Raw genomic sequence first — 13,164 nt, 5'->3', positions numbered from 1 at the left:
CTTTTATTGACTGCTGTCCAGGCCAGTCCCTCATCTTCCAGATTAAGGACAGCACGGGTGCTACCCAAACGAGTGCCCCATTCAACATCATCTCTGGCGGTAAGTTGTATTCCAAGACCCGCTCATCCCCCCTCTAACTTGAACCAAAGCCGGCGATGGTTGCCTTAACGCGAGTCAAAGTTCCCCGCCCCCTGCTTCGACTGGAAGTGGAAGTGGTGGGAGCTCTGCGCCTCCCCCACCCCCGCCCCCGCCAAGTGGTAGCGGTTCCAACCCGCCTCCTGCTACCTCAGCAAGATCATCTGGTAGCCCCGCTGCGTGCGTTTTGGCCGGTTGTCAATTTGAGTTTTGTCTGACATAGGTTGATTCAGCTCCTCCTCGCGGCCTTCTCAGTCTGGTGCTCCCAACGGCGCTGTCGCTTTCTCGGCTGGTGTCCTCCCCGTCTGTGCTGCCGTTTTCGGTGCTGCTGCTGCCGCCGCTCTGATGGCCTAAGCGTCACGAGTATCCCCCCCCCCAAATATCATGCACACGATCAAGGTGGTTTCCTCTCTGTTTGTTGTTGTTATGACCTATATCCCATGGCCGTAGAGCTAAACGTCATTCCCTTTCCGCTTGAGAACAAAGTATTCATCGGACAAACTTCCTCCTAATACCATTACCATGACGATACATGTTCCTATACCTCTTTGATCACCATAGACGGATGTTTGTATCGTTTTGTGTGTCGTTCTTTCCACACAGGCATGGAAAATTTGCTTTGGACAACTGGCTAGTTGGTAATAAGTTGTGATTGGTCAACATCTACTACAAGTTCCTTGACAGTTCGCTCTCCAAGTCGGTCCCGAGCCTCTTGAACATGCCCACGCATTAGACCGACTACCCGCGTAAGATTCTGGCTGTATTTGGCCGATACTGGGACCACTTCTAGTCGACGACCATCCTCGCCAATTGGAATCATGTGCTCTTGAACGAAAAGTTCAAGACGACGCAACTTTGATTTGGCAAGGGCGATAGCTTCAGCATCACCCTCGCCACCCAGTAGATCAGCTTTATTCGCAATGACAATGCGAGCTTTGCGGCTCATTCCATGTTGATATTTCTCTAATTCGGCTCTTAGAACCAGCAGTTCGTCCCACGGCGCCGGTCCAGACAAATCGACGATGTAGGCCAAAGCAAGAGAGCGCTCCATTGAGCGGAGAAATGAGTGACCAAGGCCAACATTTTCAGACGAGTCGGAGATAAGGCCAGGGTTGTCTGCGATTGTAAATCTGAAGGTTTCTTCGGCATCGAAATGGTGTCCATGTTGGCCGGACTGGTTGCGAGTAAGGGCGTGGGCGAGTTCACCGCGTTCTATGCGCTCTTGTTCTTGCATTTCCTCCACTATGGTCTCGTCATATACCTGATCACTCTTCAAACTACCCTCAAAGGTTCCATCGTCTGCGACACGGACGATGCCGACAACGGGATTGAGTGTTGTGAAGGCGTAGCTGGCGACCTCGCTTTTGGCTCGTCCACCGGTGAGCGCACGAAGAAGAGTGCTCTTTCCTGCATTCGGCATACCCACAAATCCAACATCAGCGAGAATTTTGAGCTCCAACGCAAGGGTTATCCGTTCTCCGGGATGACCCCGAGTAGCAAATCTAGGTATCCGGTCATTCTGCGACATGAAATGAGGATTCCCGAGTCCACCAGTGCCACCCGATGCGATTAAAAAACCGAGTGGTTCACGGTGACGGGCTCCCAAAGGGAGCATCGATAGAACGAGTGGTTTGTAGCTCTTTGTCCAAGTCAAGGTAAATTGGAGACTCTTTTTCACGCTGACGTCTGAGGTAGCGTCTTTCCCTTTCTTGTGCATAGAGTGCTTGTTCGGCGTCTTTAAATGAATCGCGAGACAGGTTTGTTTCGCCGAAACGGGGGTAATGGACCCAGCGGTTATCACGCATTTTTTGCACTCGTTCAGTCGAGTCAAGTCCTTCAAGCGACTCTTGCTCGGCCTCCCACTCGTCGGGTGACCGTCGGGAATCTCCGCGAGGTATTTCGCGTACAACAGTGCCCAGTGGGACGTGAATGACAAGCGGCTCCGCATTCTTGCCATTCTGCCATGTACCCTGGCCGTTTCCTCCAGTGGGGCCTCGTATCCGCTTTGCGATCCCAGAAAGTGTTGTCAGATGAGGAGTGGGCATTATGTAGACATCGCCTCCGCGGCCACCGTTTCCCCCAGAAGGCGGCCCATTGGGCACAAATTTTTCGCGATGGAAGGCAACGCAGCCATCACCTCCGCTGCCTAGCCAGAAAAAAGTTAGCTCGTTGACGTCAGAGAGAACTTTCCGATGAACCTCCATGGACGGAAACTATGAGATTGTCAAGAAAAGTCTGGCCCTGGGAGTCTCTGTGTCAATAAAGGCTAAATGAAAAAAAAAACAGCCAACCCGTTGGCGGCGCTTCCACTCTGTTCGACGACGACGACGAAGTCTGTCGCGGAGGCTTTCATCTTCGTCGGGTAGTGGAGCGGTAGATGGTGGGATTACGGTTGGCTTATGGGGCAGAGGTATTGCGCGCGCAAGGGCCTGTTTGCTTTGGAGAGAAGGCAGGCGTGTTGTTGGAAGTAGTCCAAAACGCGGCATGCGATCATGTGACCCCGTTTCGTCTTGCTCTGAACTGCCATCGTCATGAAAACATTGGTTTGCATACCGCCACGGACCGGCTCTGTCTTGTGGCGTTATATGTGCCTGAAGACTGCAGTTTATTTTCTTCCAATTTTGCCGTCACACAAGAAGCTGGCTGCGAGGATTCCCCGCACGACCCCGCACAAATGGCGGTCACACGACACAGGCTGCCACCGCTTATTTTTCCGCCCAGCGTTCACGGGATTTCAAAGTACTTAATGAATTCAGAGTCTAAAAGGACCGTTCTTCGTGTTTTGCTCCACCCTCTCCAGGTTCCGGATGGCTCGACAACTCCCAGACTGGACAGTGGTCGACTTTATCCATCGGGGCCCCTGGTGGCGGAATCGAGGTGCGTATCCGTCTCGGTCTTGTAGAGTGCCGCTTATCTTGTGCGCATAGGTATCTTATGGCTGAACCTGTGCCTGATATTGCCTCTCCTCACTTCTTCTGCAAACGGACTCGATTCATCGCTGATCAACGGTTCGTGTGTAGTAACCTCATAATGAATGCTCACGACGCGTCAGGTTTACAAATATTGCCCGATTGGCAGCACTTTTTCAATTTTCCACATGGGAAAACGCTGGGTCAGTACCAAACCCGATAGCCAAAACACGCCTAATTATTTTTCCAGGTCTCATCAACTCGGCGCAGAGCATTGGTGGTCTTGCTGGCCTCCCGCTCACACCATTCGCGTCTGATATGCTTGGACGTCGTGCTGCACTATTCCTCGGCTCTATTGTCATGCTCGCAGGCGTCGCTCTTCAACTTGCTGCCTGGAATGTTACAGTTCTAATCTGCGCTCGCATTATAAGTCAGTCATTCTCCAACGGTCTCTGCTGTTATGCTCAATCTGGGTCAGTTGGTTTCGGCTTGACCTTTTGCTTGAACGCTGCTCCCTTGCTACTCATAGAGTTAGCTTATCCCACCCAAGTGCCTATTCCTGAACCTCATACCGATATTCTGCTGACATTGTTCTATTAGCGAGGGAAGATCACAGCTCTCTATAACACGAACTGGTACCTCGGCTCAATCATATCCTCGTTCATATGCTTTGGAGCGTCTTATACGACTATCACCGGTAATAACTGGGTTTGGAGAGCACCAACGCTCGTGCAAGGAGGAATTCCGTTTCTACAGGTTATGCTTGTCTGGTGTGTGGGAAATAGTTTCTTCTTATGGTCCTCTAATGGCATTAGGTTCATCCCTGAATCCCCGCGTTTCCTCATGTCCAAAGGCCGCGTTCGTAAAAATGCTTACTTGACTCCATGCATCCTTATATTTCCTCCAGGAATCACAAGCAGAAAAAATCCTAAACAAATACCATGCCAACAATTCTGACGAACCCCATCCTCTCGTCCAGTTTGAACTCGCCCAAATCAGACACGCACTGCGATTGCAGGAGGAAATCGAGCGTGGAACGTCGTATTGGAGTCTCTTCTCTACTCCCGGAAATCGCAAGCGGATGCGCATCATCATTGCCATTGCTCTCTTTTCTCAATGGTCTGGCAACGGATTAGTAAGTGCACGCACACAAAAAAAGCTAACTAATCATTCGTTTAGGTCAGCTATTACATCAATCTTGTCTTGGACGGCGTTGGGATCCATGGGACCAAAACCAAAACCAGTATCAATGCCGGTCTCCAGGTCAGTTTCTTGTTGGCAATCGTCTGGTTGGCTCACAATTTCCAGGTTTTCAACTTCATTGTTGCCGTTTCCGCCTCCTTCCTCGTCGATTTTCTGGGAAGAAGAACGTTATTCCTCATCTCCAACGCTGGAATGCTATTTGCATTTGCCCTCTGGACAACAACCGAAGCCATTTTCAACAGCATGCACAAAACCGCCGCTGCCAAAGGTTTGCTGTCGCATAGCTGAACGTGCTTCATCTGGACTCTTTACAGCAACCATTCCCGTCATTTTCATTTTCTACTTTTTCTATGGTGGGTACCCATTCTATATCATGGTCGGCATACCCACCAACTCGAGTTAGATCTGGCCTATACCCCAATGCTAGGTGCGATGAACCAACCCTCAACGAATATAGCTAACTGACAAATAGTGGCGTATACACTGGAAATTCTGCCCTACAAAATACGCGCCAAAGGTTTTGCCTTCATGGTACGTGTCCTCTTGCTCTCTACTTTTCGGTCGTCGACCTCTGAGCAGAATCTCGTGGTGTTTCTGGTCCGCCTTGTTGCTGCAAACCCCTTTTGCCCAACTGAACCATTTACGTGCAGACATCTGCTTTCAACCAATTTGTGAACCCGTGGGCTATTGATGCGATCGGATGGATGTACTATCTGGTCTACCTTGGTTGGCTAGTCCTGGAGCTCATCTTCATCTACTTTTTCATCGTCGAGACGAAAGGTAAGGTGACAGCTTCACAATTCCCACCTGTCTGACACATACTCAGGTCGGACTCTCGAAGAAACAGCCATTATTTTCGATGGCGAGCAGCGCCAAGAAGACCTTGCGCATATGGGAGGTGAGGCAGCAACTACCCATCTCAGCCGGGCCATCGTGTTGCAAGAGCGGTCGTCAAGGTCGATCAAACAGGAGCACGACAACATGGCGGGCGTTGAACCGCTGAGCTCTTCGGAGGAAGGTTCAAGCGATTTGGACAAACGACGGCAGTCGTTGGCGCTCAGCATGATGACCACCGACACGACAAATTCTATGAACTGGCTAAAACGCCAGGAGGTTTCGTACGAGCATTAGTCCACTCATTAAAATGTGTATTTCTAAGTAAGGATAGTAAAAAGCATGTACTACTCACGAACCCAAATCTGGACCCCATTGGCCGGACAACTGAAGGAACCCCAACCCTCAGAGTCGACTGACACAGTCGCATCAGACTCGTGCATGAGAGGACGGTAGGTTGTGTTGGCGTTTTCCTAAGAATTCTGATTAGAGCGCGTCTAATGTTGGAAGGTAGGACATACGCTTCCTACACTCATGCGTAGCGAATGCGAGGGTCTGGGATCAAAAATATCAGCCGTCTTTGGTGGAGTGGGAGTAGCTTGACCTTACCCTGGTTCACGATTGCTCAACACCACAGCGCAACCAGCATGCTTGGAATCGCCCGCTCGCACGAAACCTATGCAACTTTGTTCTAGCAGATAGTCGTCGCACCGACCATATGCGAATCGCTTTCGCGCCTCAATGAGGGCAGGGAGCAGCTTCTCAATGCGGGCGTCGCCACACTCCTCGTTGGCGTATAAATCCCCGTAGAATACGCAACTTAATTGCCTCAGTGTTGGACTTCAAGCATCAATCACTTACGGATGGCCAGCTCGCCGCAAAAGGATGATGGCGTACGCTTGCAACTTGAAGTCGGTCGACACCTGGGGAAAGTCAGAATCCAACCGGTCTAAGCCAGCGGAGACCCACCCAGCTCTCCAGGGACTGGCCCTTGACCGTGCTGCAAGTGATGGGTCACATGCTGTCCAAATGAAAGAGACGAGGTCGCTCACTCGTGGTTGTCCACAAAAGTGACCGCATCTCTCGGAAATGCCTTGACGATGGTGTTGTCCAAAATTCGCCGAAGATCGTACTTTGAGCCCTGTTTACTTGCCTCGTGGAAGTTCATATGCAGTGGAACGTCAAAGAAGGAGGTCTTCACCCGTCAGCTGGTGATCGAAAAGAGTAGATTCCGCACATACTGCGCCTCGACAAATCTTGATGTAGGGTATGATTGATTTCAAGCTGCACAAATCGAGGCTTGAATAGAACAAGATTAGAGCGCCGACTTACTCTCCGGACCAAAATTCGGCTGAAACAATACGAAATCAGAGCAAATATGGGGAAAGGAACACAATCTACATACACACTGCGAAAATATTCGACCGTTGGAGATTATTTCGGGTATGTTTAAGCTAATAGATGGGTCAGTAGCGATTGGTCGTGGTTGACAAGCATAGGCACAAATTTGAGAATAAATCGGTAGTCCATGTGCTTTATGGCATCCAACCTGAAGCCAGACGCTCCAGTGGTCTATTTGGTCGTCAGTCGAGAACATTTTCATTACCAAGGACCAGTAACCTGAAGGATCCAAACACCTAACAGTACATTCAGACTTCCCAAGAACGCAGTGTGAGACCAACAAACCCCAATCTAACATGTCCTTCTGGACTTGCCTATCAATGAAGGTATATTTTTAGAAGACAGTCAATGGGGTCGCATACGGATGTCGATGGTCGATCTGTGGCCGCTTCAGCAGATTAACGGGGGCTGCTTGCGAGAATTCACGTCAACTCCCAGAAGGTAGTCGTAATTTCCCAGCTCAGTGTGGACCTAGTTGGTGTCAGGAGAGCGGGAGCGGGAGAAGGATGCAACACGTACATGCTTTGACCAGCCCTTATGGCCAGGGCCGGAGAGCCTGTAGACACCACTTGTCCGCGTCTCGTGATCCCAATCGAGACCTGGAGGTAGTTAGTTGGTCAGCGATCACAGAATAATATATCGCAACATGCCACTGAAGTGCTCCTGCCTCCATTTCAAGTCGCTGTACTGCACGTGAATCAGTGAAGGAGGGACTCTCCAGAAAGACACACAACCTTCCCATCTCTGCCTTTGAAGTCGAAAACGGTCCACCCCTACATCATTTGTTACCTGTCTTCGTTCAACCAACTGAATGATGATGTGTGCGCACGCTGATGATTCGCTCTGGTCCCGCGTCCTCAAGCCTATTCTGCGGGTTGACAGGAATGGCAGGAAACCGCTCACATGCGTCCGCTCCGAGCTTGTGCTGGATATTGATCTGAGCCAAAATAGTCCAACGCGGTAAAATAGGCCAGACCAACATTCAAAACGGCATCAACAAGGACATCGACGCCATGACTGCGGGCAGCGTGGCATGCTCGTAAATACGCTTCCCTCCCTCCCCACCGTGTCTCCACTGTGCCTAGCAAAGATTATCGACGAAATGACCAGGGAAACCTGCCTGCCTTTCTGGTCGAATTCACCGAGATCCCACTAGGAAGTTGAACAATTGGGGGGGAAAGTAGATGGGGACGCATACGAGATCGTAGGCATCATATCCTCGTCCTTTCTTGACCGGAGTTGAGAATTCGACAAAAATAATGACTTCTCTGACCTTATTCTCGCCCTTGTTCGGGGGCGGCAGCCACAGCTGCGTAAAACCCATGATCGCGAGGGAGGGTATCTCGTTCTCTAGATGACCCCACCAGCTTAGGGTAGGGTGCAGCGTGTCCCAAGTAAAGAATTGGAGCTGACGCGGACCATAAAACAGGGCAGATATTTTTTCTCGGTTTGCCGCACCATGAGAGGATTGTCGACATTGTCGTCAGGGCCCAGGCGCATTCCGTCGAGGGCTGGTTGGGAGGGAGTGAATAGGCTAGAAATCCATCCTCTGAGTTGGGCGAACATGCCGCTGCCAACGAGTGTTGCACGATCAAGTGACGGCAACAGAACATCACTTGGACCGGGTCAATTCGGCATCACGTGTCTTTAAAAAGCCACGTCAAACTGTTGATGCGCATGCGTAATTTCTTCTTCCAACCACCACCACACAACCCTTCTGACCGCGTCTTGCGGGACGATGCTGGCGAGTGTGCTCGATTCGTGGTGGTTCAGACCGAGAAGCCCTCTTAATCGCTCCGACGATTGTCTTTTTACATCGAAAGAGTTTCATGCTTGGGCGACATGTACTACGTATTAGGCTACAGGAAAAAAAATTACAAATCAACGTCGTTTACTGGCAGGTGAACCTGGTGCTTCTTCGGTCGCTTTCCTCTTCGCCGCAAACCCAATGGTGACTTTGGACCGTTCAATGCTGTCGGAGGAGGCTAGGGATGAAGGTGCATCCACAACAGACGAAATTCGTGAAAATCCTGGCTTTGGAGCGGGGGAGCCTGTTGAGTTGAAGCCAGATGGCACGGGACTGGCACTAGCAGATGAGAGTACTTGAGGTGCAGGGACAGTCATAAAACCGGGGTCCGTTGTCGTCACATTCTTGCTCTCTTTCTTCTGCTTGCCCTTTGAGGGCCCCATGGACTTGCTCGATTTAGAGAGTGGATGCGCGTCAAGAAATTCGGCCGCTTGGGGCACCGTCCTGAACTCCAAGTCAGTCGCATTCGTCAGAGTAGACCCGCTTACGCACCCTCGGTTGCCCACCGACAAAACCATATGAGCTTGACCAAGCTTTTCCTGTCGCATTTGAAAGGCTTTTGTCATACTCAATGGCGTATCACCGCTTGACATGGCAGCCTGTTTTTGCTCCTCTTGAATTCGCTTCAGCCGCTTTTCGGTCTTCATTTTCCCCGACCCCTTGCCATGGAATCGATGTGACAACGCCTTCCAGGTTTCCTTTGGCGTAAGAGCACGCCCGTGCTCATCGTAGTACACCAAGTTCACGTCCGGCTTGTAATTTTTGAACAGGTCGACCGTTTCGCGAATCTCTGCCTGCTCCCGTTGCCTATTCATCATCTCTCGTGTTGCCTGGTCTTTTGCTTGTCCACGTGACTGCCACTTCTCTGTTTCCCTGCGCTCTATAGCGCGTCTTTGCTCTGCAAGCCAACGGTCACGATCCGTCTGAACCTTCTCGCGCTCCATTAGCTCCGAGTCGGGCTTCGCAAGAAGGCCTTGTTGTCGCAAAATGTTGAGCGTCCCGCCTAGACCCGACCTGAAGGTTTGTTCTGAGGCCGTGCCCATAATTGCCTCCGCCGCCTTTGAATCCGCTTGTTCAGCTTCCACAGTTTTCATCAGGTTTTCTATCGCATCGAGGATGGCCGCATCGTCCTGCATCTCATCGTCTTCCTCTTTCATCTCTACCTCCCCAGCCTCCAGTTCGTCAATGGCTTCGTCTCCAGGAGCCATGGAAACATCTCGTGACCGCGACGGCGCCTTCGTTTCCTTCACCTCCCGTTCAACAGGAACTGGGTTGTTTCCGACAGCACGAATAAACTCCGATGTGTCATCAAAAACGAGAGCATCAGAACGCTCCATTGGCTCATCTTCAATCTTGACTATTTCTCGACTTTCCTCGTGCACCCGTTGCTCAGCCACTATGGGGCAAGTAAGAAAAAGGAACAGTGCAAAGGCGCAAAAAAGACGTACATTTTTGAGCCAGTTGCTCAGGAGTCATTTTATTAGCCTTGTGCAACTTTGCCTTCCGAGACCGAGCCAATGCAGCCTGGAGTTCATCATCGTCCACAAAATTTGTGTCCAAGTTGCGTTCCCGCGGTACAACGGGCTTTTGGTCGACCTCCATTGAGTCCTCTGTCGCTAATTCATTCTCCGGTACCCTACGGGAAGAGCGTTTTTTCTTATTCTGTATCCTAAAATTAGTAGTTGGAACACTGGCGTAAACACGCTACCAACCTTGGGTTTTTTAAAACCGACATCACCTTCCTTGAGGTAATCAGTGTCCAGGAAGGTCTCTGCCACATAATCAGTAATGGTTGACACATATTTGGAGGAACTTCACTGGTGTAGTCAATAGACAGAAGGGATTTGTTCACAGCTGCCGCAGCCAGGTGCTTCTGTTCCTCTAGCTTGACTGCTCGGGTCTGCTGTGTTGAGCTGCCTAGTCGAAAACCCTGAGAAGAAATGAGTAAGAGCGAGTGGCCAGCTCGTTTGCCTACAGTTTCCCCGGCGCCATTGATGTCTTCATCATACTTGGACAGAACGGACCGTTTCATCCCTTCTTGGCCAGGAGTAAACTCTTCGTCATCGTACCCGGTATAGTCGCGTTTCTTTATCTTCAACTCCTTGTTTTTCTTGGTACGCTCTGCTTCCGCCATCTCCACATTTTGCAGCTCATCCTCTATAGAATACATCAGTCAGACCGAAAGACCGGGCAAACAACACGAGCCTTCATTGTCAAGAATGCGACTATCTTTTAGGGTGAGTATGCGAGCATCTCCTTCGCCTAAGTCTTCGAAGTCATGGCTAACCTTCAAGCCTTCTAAATCACCTGAACAAGAATAAGAAACGATATGGCCCAGTTAGTTTCGGAGACGCACGTTCTGTGTACTCGGCTTGAAACATCTGGTCCATATTTTCCAACTCCTGCTGCCGTTTTTTTGCAAGTTCCTTCTCTCGTTTCTTGCTCTTCTTGACCCATTTGAGCGTATCCTCGTCGCCCTCTGGGTCACCGAGAGTTGTGCCTTGAAGTGACGCATTGAGTTCCCGTCGATTTTTTATTCTGTCGAAAATGGTTGTGAACACATTGGCCTTGGTGGATGAAACGGTTGGTTGGGGATTAAGGAATGTGCAACTTACTTTGCAAGACGCTCCTGAGTTTTCCTGTGAACAGGAAGAAGGGCGTCAGAGAATCCTGGAACAAGCAGAGGGCGAACCTGTGTTACTTTGACTCTCGTTCTTTGGCCTCCGTTTCGCGTCGTTTAGCGTAATTATCTTCGGCCGTCTTCTCCTTGTTGTCTACAGGAGCTCCATCGTCGGTGAGAGGTTTCAGACCGAGTGATATACGGATCTTGTTGGTCTCTTCCAAGCTGATGCTCTCTTCCATAGACATGGTGGTCGTCGAGAGTGAATTCCGGAGTCACTTGTCACACACACACACCCTTCAGCCAACACCGTCGCTTCGCACGATGAGTAGCGTATTCCGGGCCTCTTACCGTGTGCTCGTTCGTCGCCATTACCTTTACCTGGAGTTTGCTTCTCATCGAAATTTAGCAACGGCACGCGCATGAAAGCCCCGTTATCTTCTACTCTTGTGTGATTGGCCTCATCGGTCCAGCTCTTCTAGTCACTGTGCCTCCACTCAAGGAACAACTTGGCTACAAGCCTGCCGAACCTATCCCCCTTTCTTACCCTCGTCCGTTGCTCTGCATACTCTTTGGCTTGCTTATACTCATTCAACACACTAGTACCCAACCGCCCACGCAGACCAGTGCACGGTTTCGAAGACGAGTGAGAGTTGAGAGTTGAATTGGAGAGACTGAAAAGCTATTTGCTATAGCAGAGTCATTGTAATATTGAAACGAGAGACTATAGAGGAATGACCTGCCGGAATTGAATTGTCACGACAACTTTCTTGCCTCTTGACGCGTCGCACCGGCATATGTGGACCCTGGCAAGACGAGCACCGTTTTTCAGATGCACTCTTCACCCATATACGCGCGCCTTTGCTACCCCAGCAACTTCACAAGACATTGTCGATGACAATAAAAAACCTCGGAAATCAACTACGCCGTTGCGTCGTTCGGCCTCTGAATCATTGCCCATCCGTGCCAACCCAACGCCAACCAGAAGTGCGCCAACCCATTTTCGCGTCTCGGTCTTACCTTACTGTCGAAAGGCAGCATTCAGCCCGTTTCGACTCTGGCAACGGCCGAACGTTATCTACTTTCTCGCCTTCGTAGCCAGAACGGCCTTTCTTTGAATGCGCAGAAGCTCTATGATGCATGGTGGGTATCTCGTTGGACGACGAGTCAAGGCAAAGAGGGGGAAGTATTCGTTTTCGGAAACGGTAGCGTTGTCTGCTGGGGTCTGGACGAGGATGATGCACACCGTTTCACAATGGAAGTCATTGGACGTGTTCCTGGTGTCGAAATAGCGCCACTCAAAGCTCCGGAGACAGAAGAGCTTGAATTTGTTGTCGATCCCAGCGAGTTCAGTGCTTTTCTTTTCTTACAATCCAAACGGCCACTAATCTGTGACGAAGGTCAACCCGACTACAAGGCGACTTAATTATCCTAGGACAGGGCCCAACTTTGAATGAAGTTGCTCCACCCACACCTCTTCCATCTATGGTGTTTCCGCCGGAAACATTATTTGCGCGCTACGCTTTCTCGCAAGCTCTTTCCCGCTCAACGGCGTTATCCGCACTGGAAGTGTCGTTGGACGAATATCTGTCGTCTATGGCGTTGCTCCCTCACTCCCTTGCCCAAACTGGCAAGCCCCAGATGTCTCGTTTAGCTCTGGTTAAGAAGCTGGGAGAGTTGATGAAGTTTCGTCAAGGCTTGAACCTGAACCACGAAAACTTTAGCGACGTACCCGACTTTTACTGGACCGAACCTGAGCTGGAAAGTATGTCAGCGCCTTACATCGAGTAACCTCTGATCAAGTCCGATGATACCAGAATACTTCAACTCCGTCAGCAAGGCATTAGACGTTGGCGTTCGGACAGACTCGGTCAATGACAAGATCACCTATGCAGCAGAGGCTCAGTCGGTCCTCCGACAACTCTTAACAGAAGTTGGCGAGTCTTTTGTGATCCTTTAACCCGCTGACCGTTTCTGCCAGTCGTCCACGCATAGCATGGAATTGGTTATCATTGCTTTGATCGCCGTTGAGGTCGTTATTGCTCTCATCCGCGACGGACCGGAACTATGGGAAATGTTCACAGGCGCACCAGTGCAACATGAACAAGACAAATCGCGACACTATTCTAATCACATTGTAGCCTAGTCAAAGGATCTGTATAATATACCACCTCCACTCATGACAGAGTCTGACTGGGAGGGTTTAGTTGTAAGTAGTCACACGTTGAGACGATTGTAGCCTAGTCAAAGGATCT

The 13,164-nt window shown here is 50.4% G+C and overlaps 5 protein-coding genes across 5 annotated transcripts; 2 read left to right on the top strand and 3 right to left on the bottom strand.

Annotated features, from left to right (window-relative positions):
- Positions 1 to 766: 766 nt before the first annotated feature.
- Positions 767 to 2,621, bottom strand: MIND_00238700 (putative GTP-binding protein P8A3.11c, mitochondrial; the record flags this gene model as incomplete). Its single annotated transcript, XM_037359270.1, has 4 exons — positions 767 to 1,772; positions 1,804 to 2,281; positions 2,334 to 2,376; positions 2,427 to 2,621. The coding sequence occupies 4 exons, from the start codon at positions 2,619 to 2,621 to the stop codon at positions 767 to 769; spliced, it is 1,722 nt and encodes a 573-aa protein (XP_037224365.1).
- Positions 2,622 to 2,942: 321 nt separating this feature from the next.
- Positions 2,943 to 5,378, top strand: MIND_00238600 (Hexose transporterarabidopsis thliana mutm-like protein-1; the record flags this gene model as incomplete). The annotated part of the gene is made up of 15 exons (XM_037359269.1): positions 2,943 to 3,012; positions 3,063 to 3,143; positions 3,188 to 3,247; positions 3,295 to 3,474; positions 3,523 to 3,593; positions 3,645 to 3,814; positions 3,860 to 3,902; positions 3,952 to 4,179; positions 4,224 to 4,307; positions 4,353 to 4,515; positions 4,562 to 4,600; positions 4,651 to 4,674; positions 4,720 to 4,844; positions 4,898 to 5,027; positions 5,074 to 5,378. 15 exons carry the CDS (start codon positions 2,943 to 2,945, stop codon positions 5,376 to 5,378), a joined length of 1,773 nt encoding a protein of 590 aa, XP_037224364.1.
- A 50-nt stretch (positions 5,379 to 5,428) lies between these two features.
- On the bottom strand, positions 5,429 to 8,057 carry MIND_00238500 (Glycoside hydrolase family 13 protein; the record flags this gene model as incomplete). The annotated part of the gene is made up of 22 exons (XM_037359268.1): positions 7,941 to 8,057; positions 7,681 to 7,890; positions 7,625 to 7,634; positions 7,463 to 7,563; positions 7,312 to 7,407; positions 7,214 to 7,271; positions 7,129 to 7,169; positions 6,998 to 7,081; positions 6,909 to 6,953; positions 6,845 to 6,861; positions 6,768 to 6,796; positions 6,702 to 6,718; positions 6,585 to 6,653; positions 6,487 to 6,535; positions 6,414 to 6,432; positions 6,323 to 6,365; positions 6,134 to 6,276; positions 6,051 to 6,081; positions 5,943 to 6,004; positions 5,691 to 5,900; positions 5,603 to 5,636; positions 5,429 to 5,554 (listed from the first exon to the last, which is right to left on the bottom strand). The coding sequence occupies exons 1-22, from the start codon at positions 8,046 to 8,048 to the stop codon at positions 5,429 to 5,431; spliced, it is 1,602 nt and encodes a 533-aa protein (XP_037224363.1). The 5' UTR covers positions 8,049 to 8,057.
- A 306-nt stretch (positions 8,058 to 8,363) lies between these two features.
- MIND_00238400 (uncharacterized protein) lies at positions 8,364 to 11,157 on the bottom strand (the record flags this gene model as incomplete). The annotated part of the gene is made up of 10 exons (XM_037359267.1): positions 8,364 to 8,733; positions 8,782 to 9,685; positions 9,738 to 9,951; positions 10,002 to 10,060; positions 10,108 to 10,219; positions 10,265 to 10,446; positions 10,477 to 10,596; positions 10,646 to 10,827; positions 10,905 to 10,928; positions 10,991 to 11,157. 10 exons carry the CDS (start codon positions 11,155 to 11,157, stop codon positions 8,364 to 8,366), a joined length of 2,334 nt encoding a protein of 777 aa, XP_037224362.1.
- A 76-nt stretch (positions 11,158 to 11,233) lies between these two features.
- Positions 11,234 to 13,055, top strand: MIND_00238300 (DUF155 domain-containing protein; the record flags this gene model as incomplete). The annotated part of the gene is made up of 8 exons (XM_037359266.1): positions 11,234 to 11,269; positions 11,319 to 11,460; positions 11,513 to 11,555; positions 11,742 to 11,896; positions 11,944 to 12,309; positions 12,345 to 12,674; positions 12,727 to 12,842; positions 12,891 to 13,055. The coding sequence occupies 8 exons, from the start codon at positions 11,234 to 11,236 to the stop codon at positions 13,053 to 13,055; spliced, it is 1,353 nt and encodes a 450-aa protein (XP_037224361.1).
- Positions 13,056 to 13,164: the final 109 nt, after the last annotated feature.

The sequence above is a fragment of the Mycena indigotica genome (genome assembly GCF_014461135.1).
Source record: "Mycena indigotica strain 171206Taipei chromosome Unknown Mind.scaff0002, whole genome shotgun sequence".
In the NCBI taxonomy this organism is placed as follows: domain Eukaryota; kingdom Fungi; phylum Basidiomycota; class Agaricomycetes; order Agaricales; family Mycenaceae; genus Mycena; species Mycena indigotica.
Note: the sequence above shows the minus strand (reverse complement) of the source record. Positions and strands in the feature narration are given on the sequence as shown.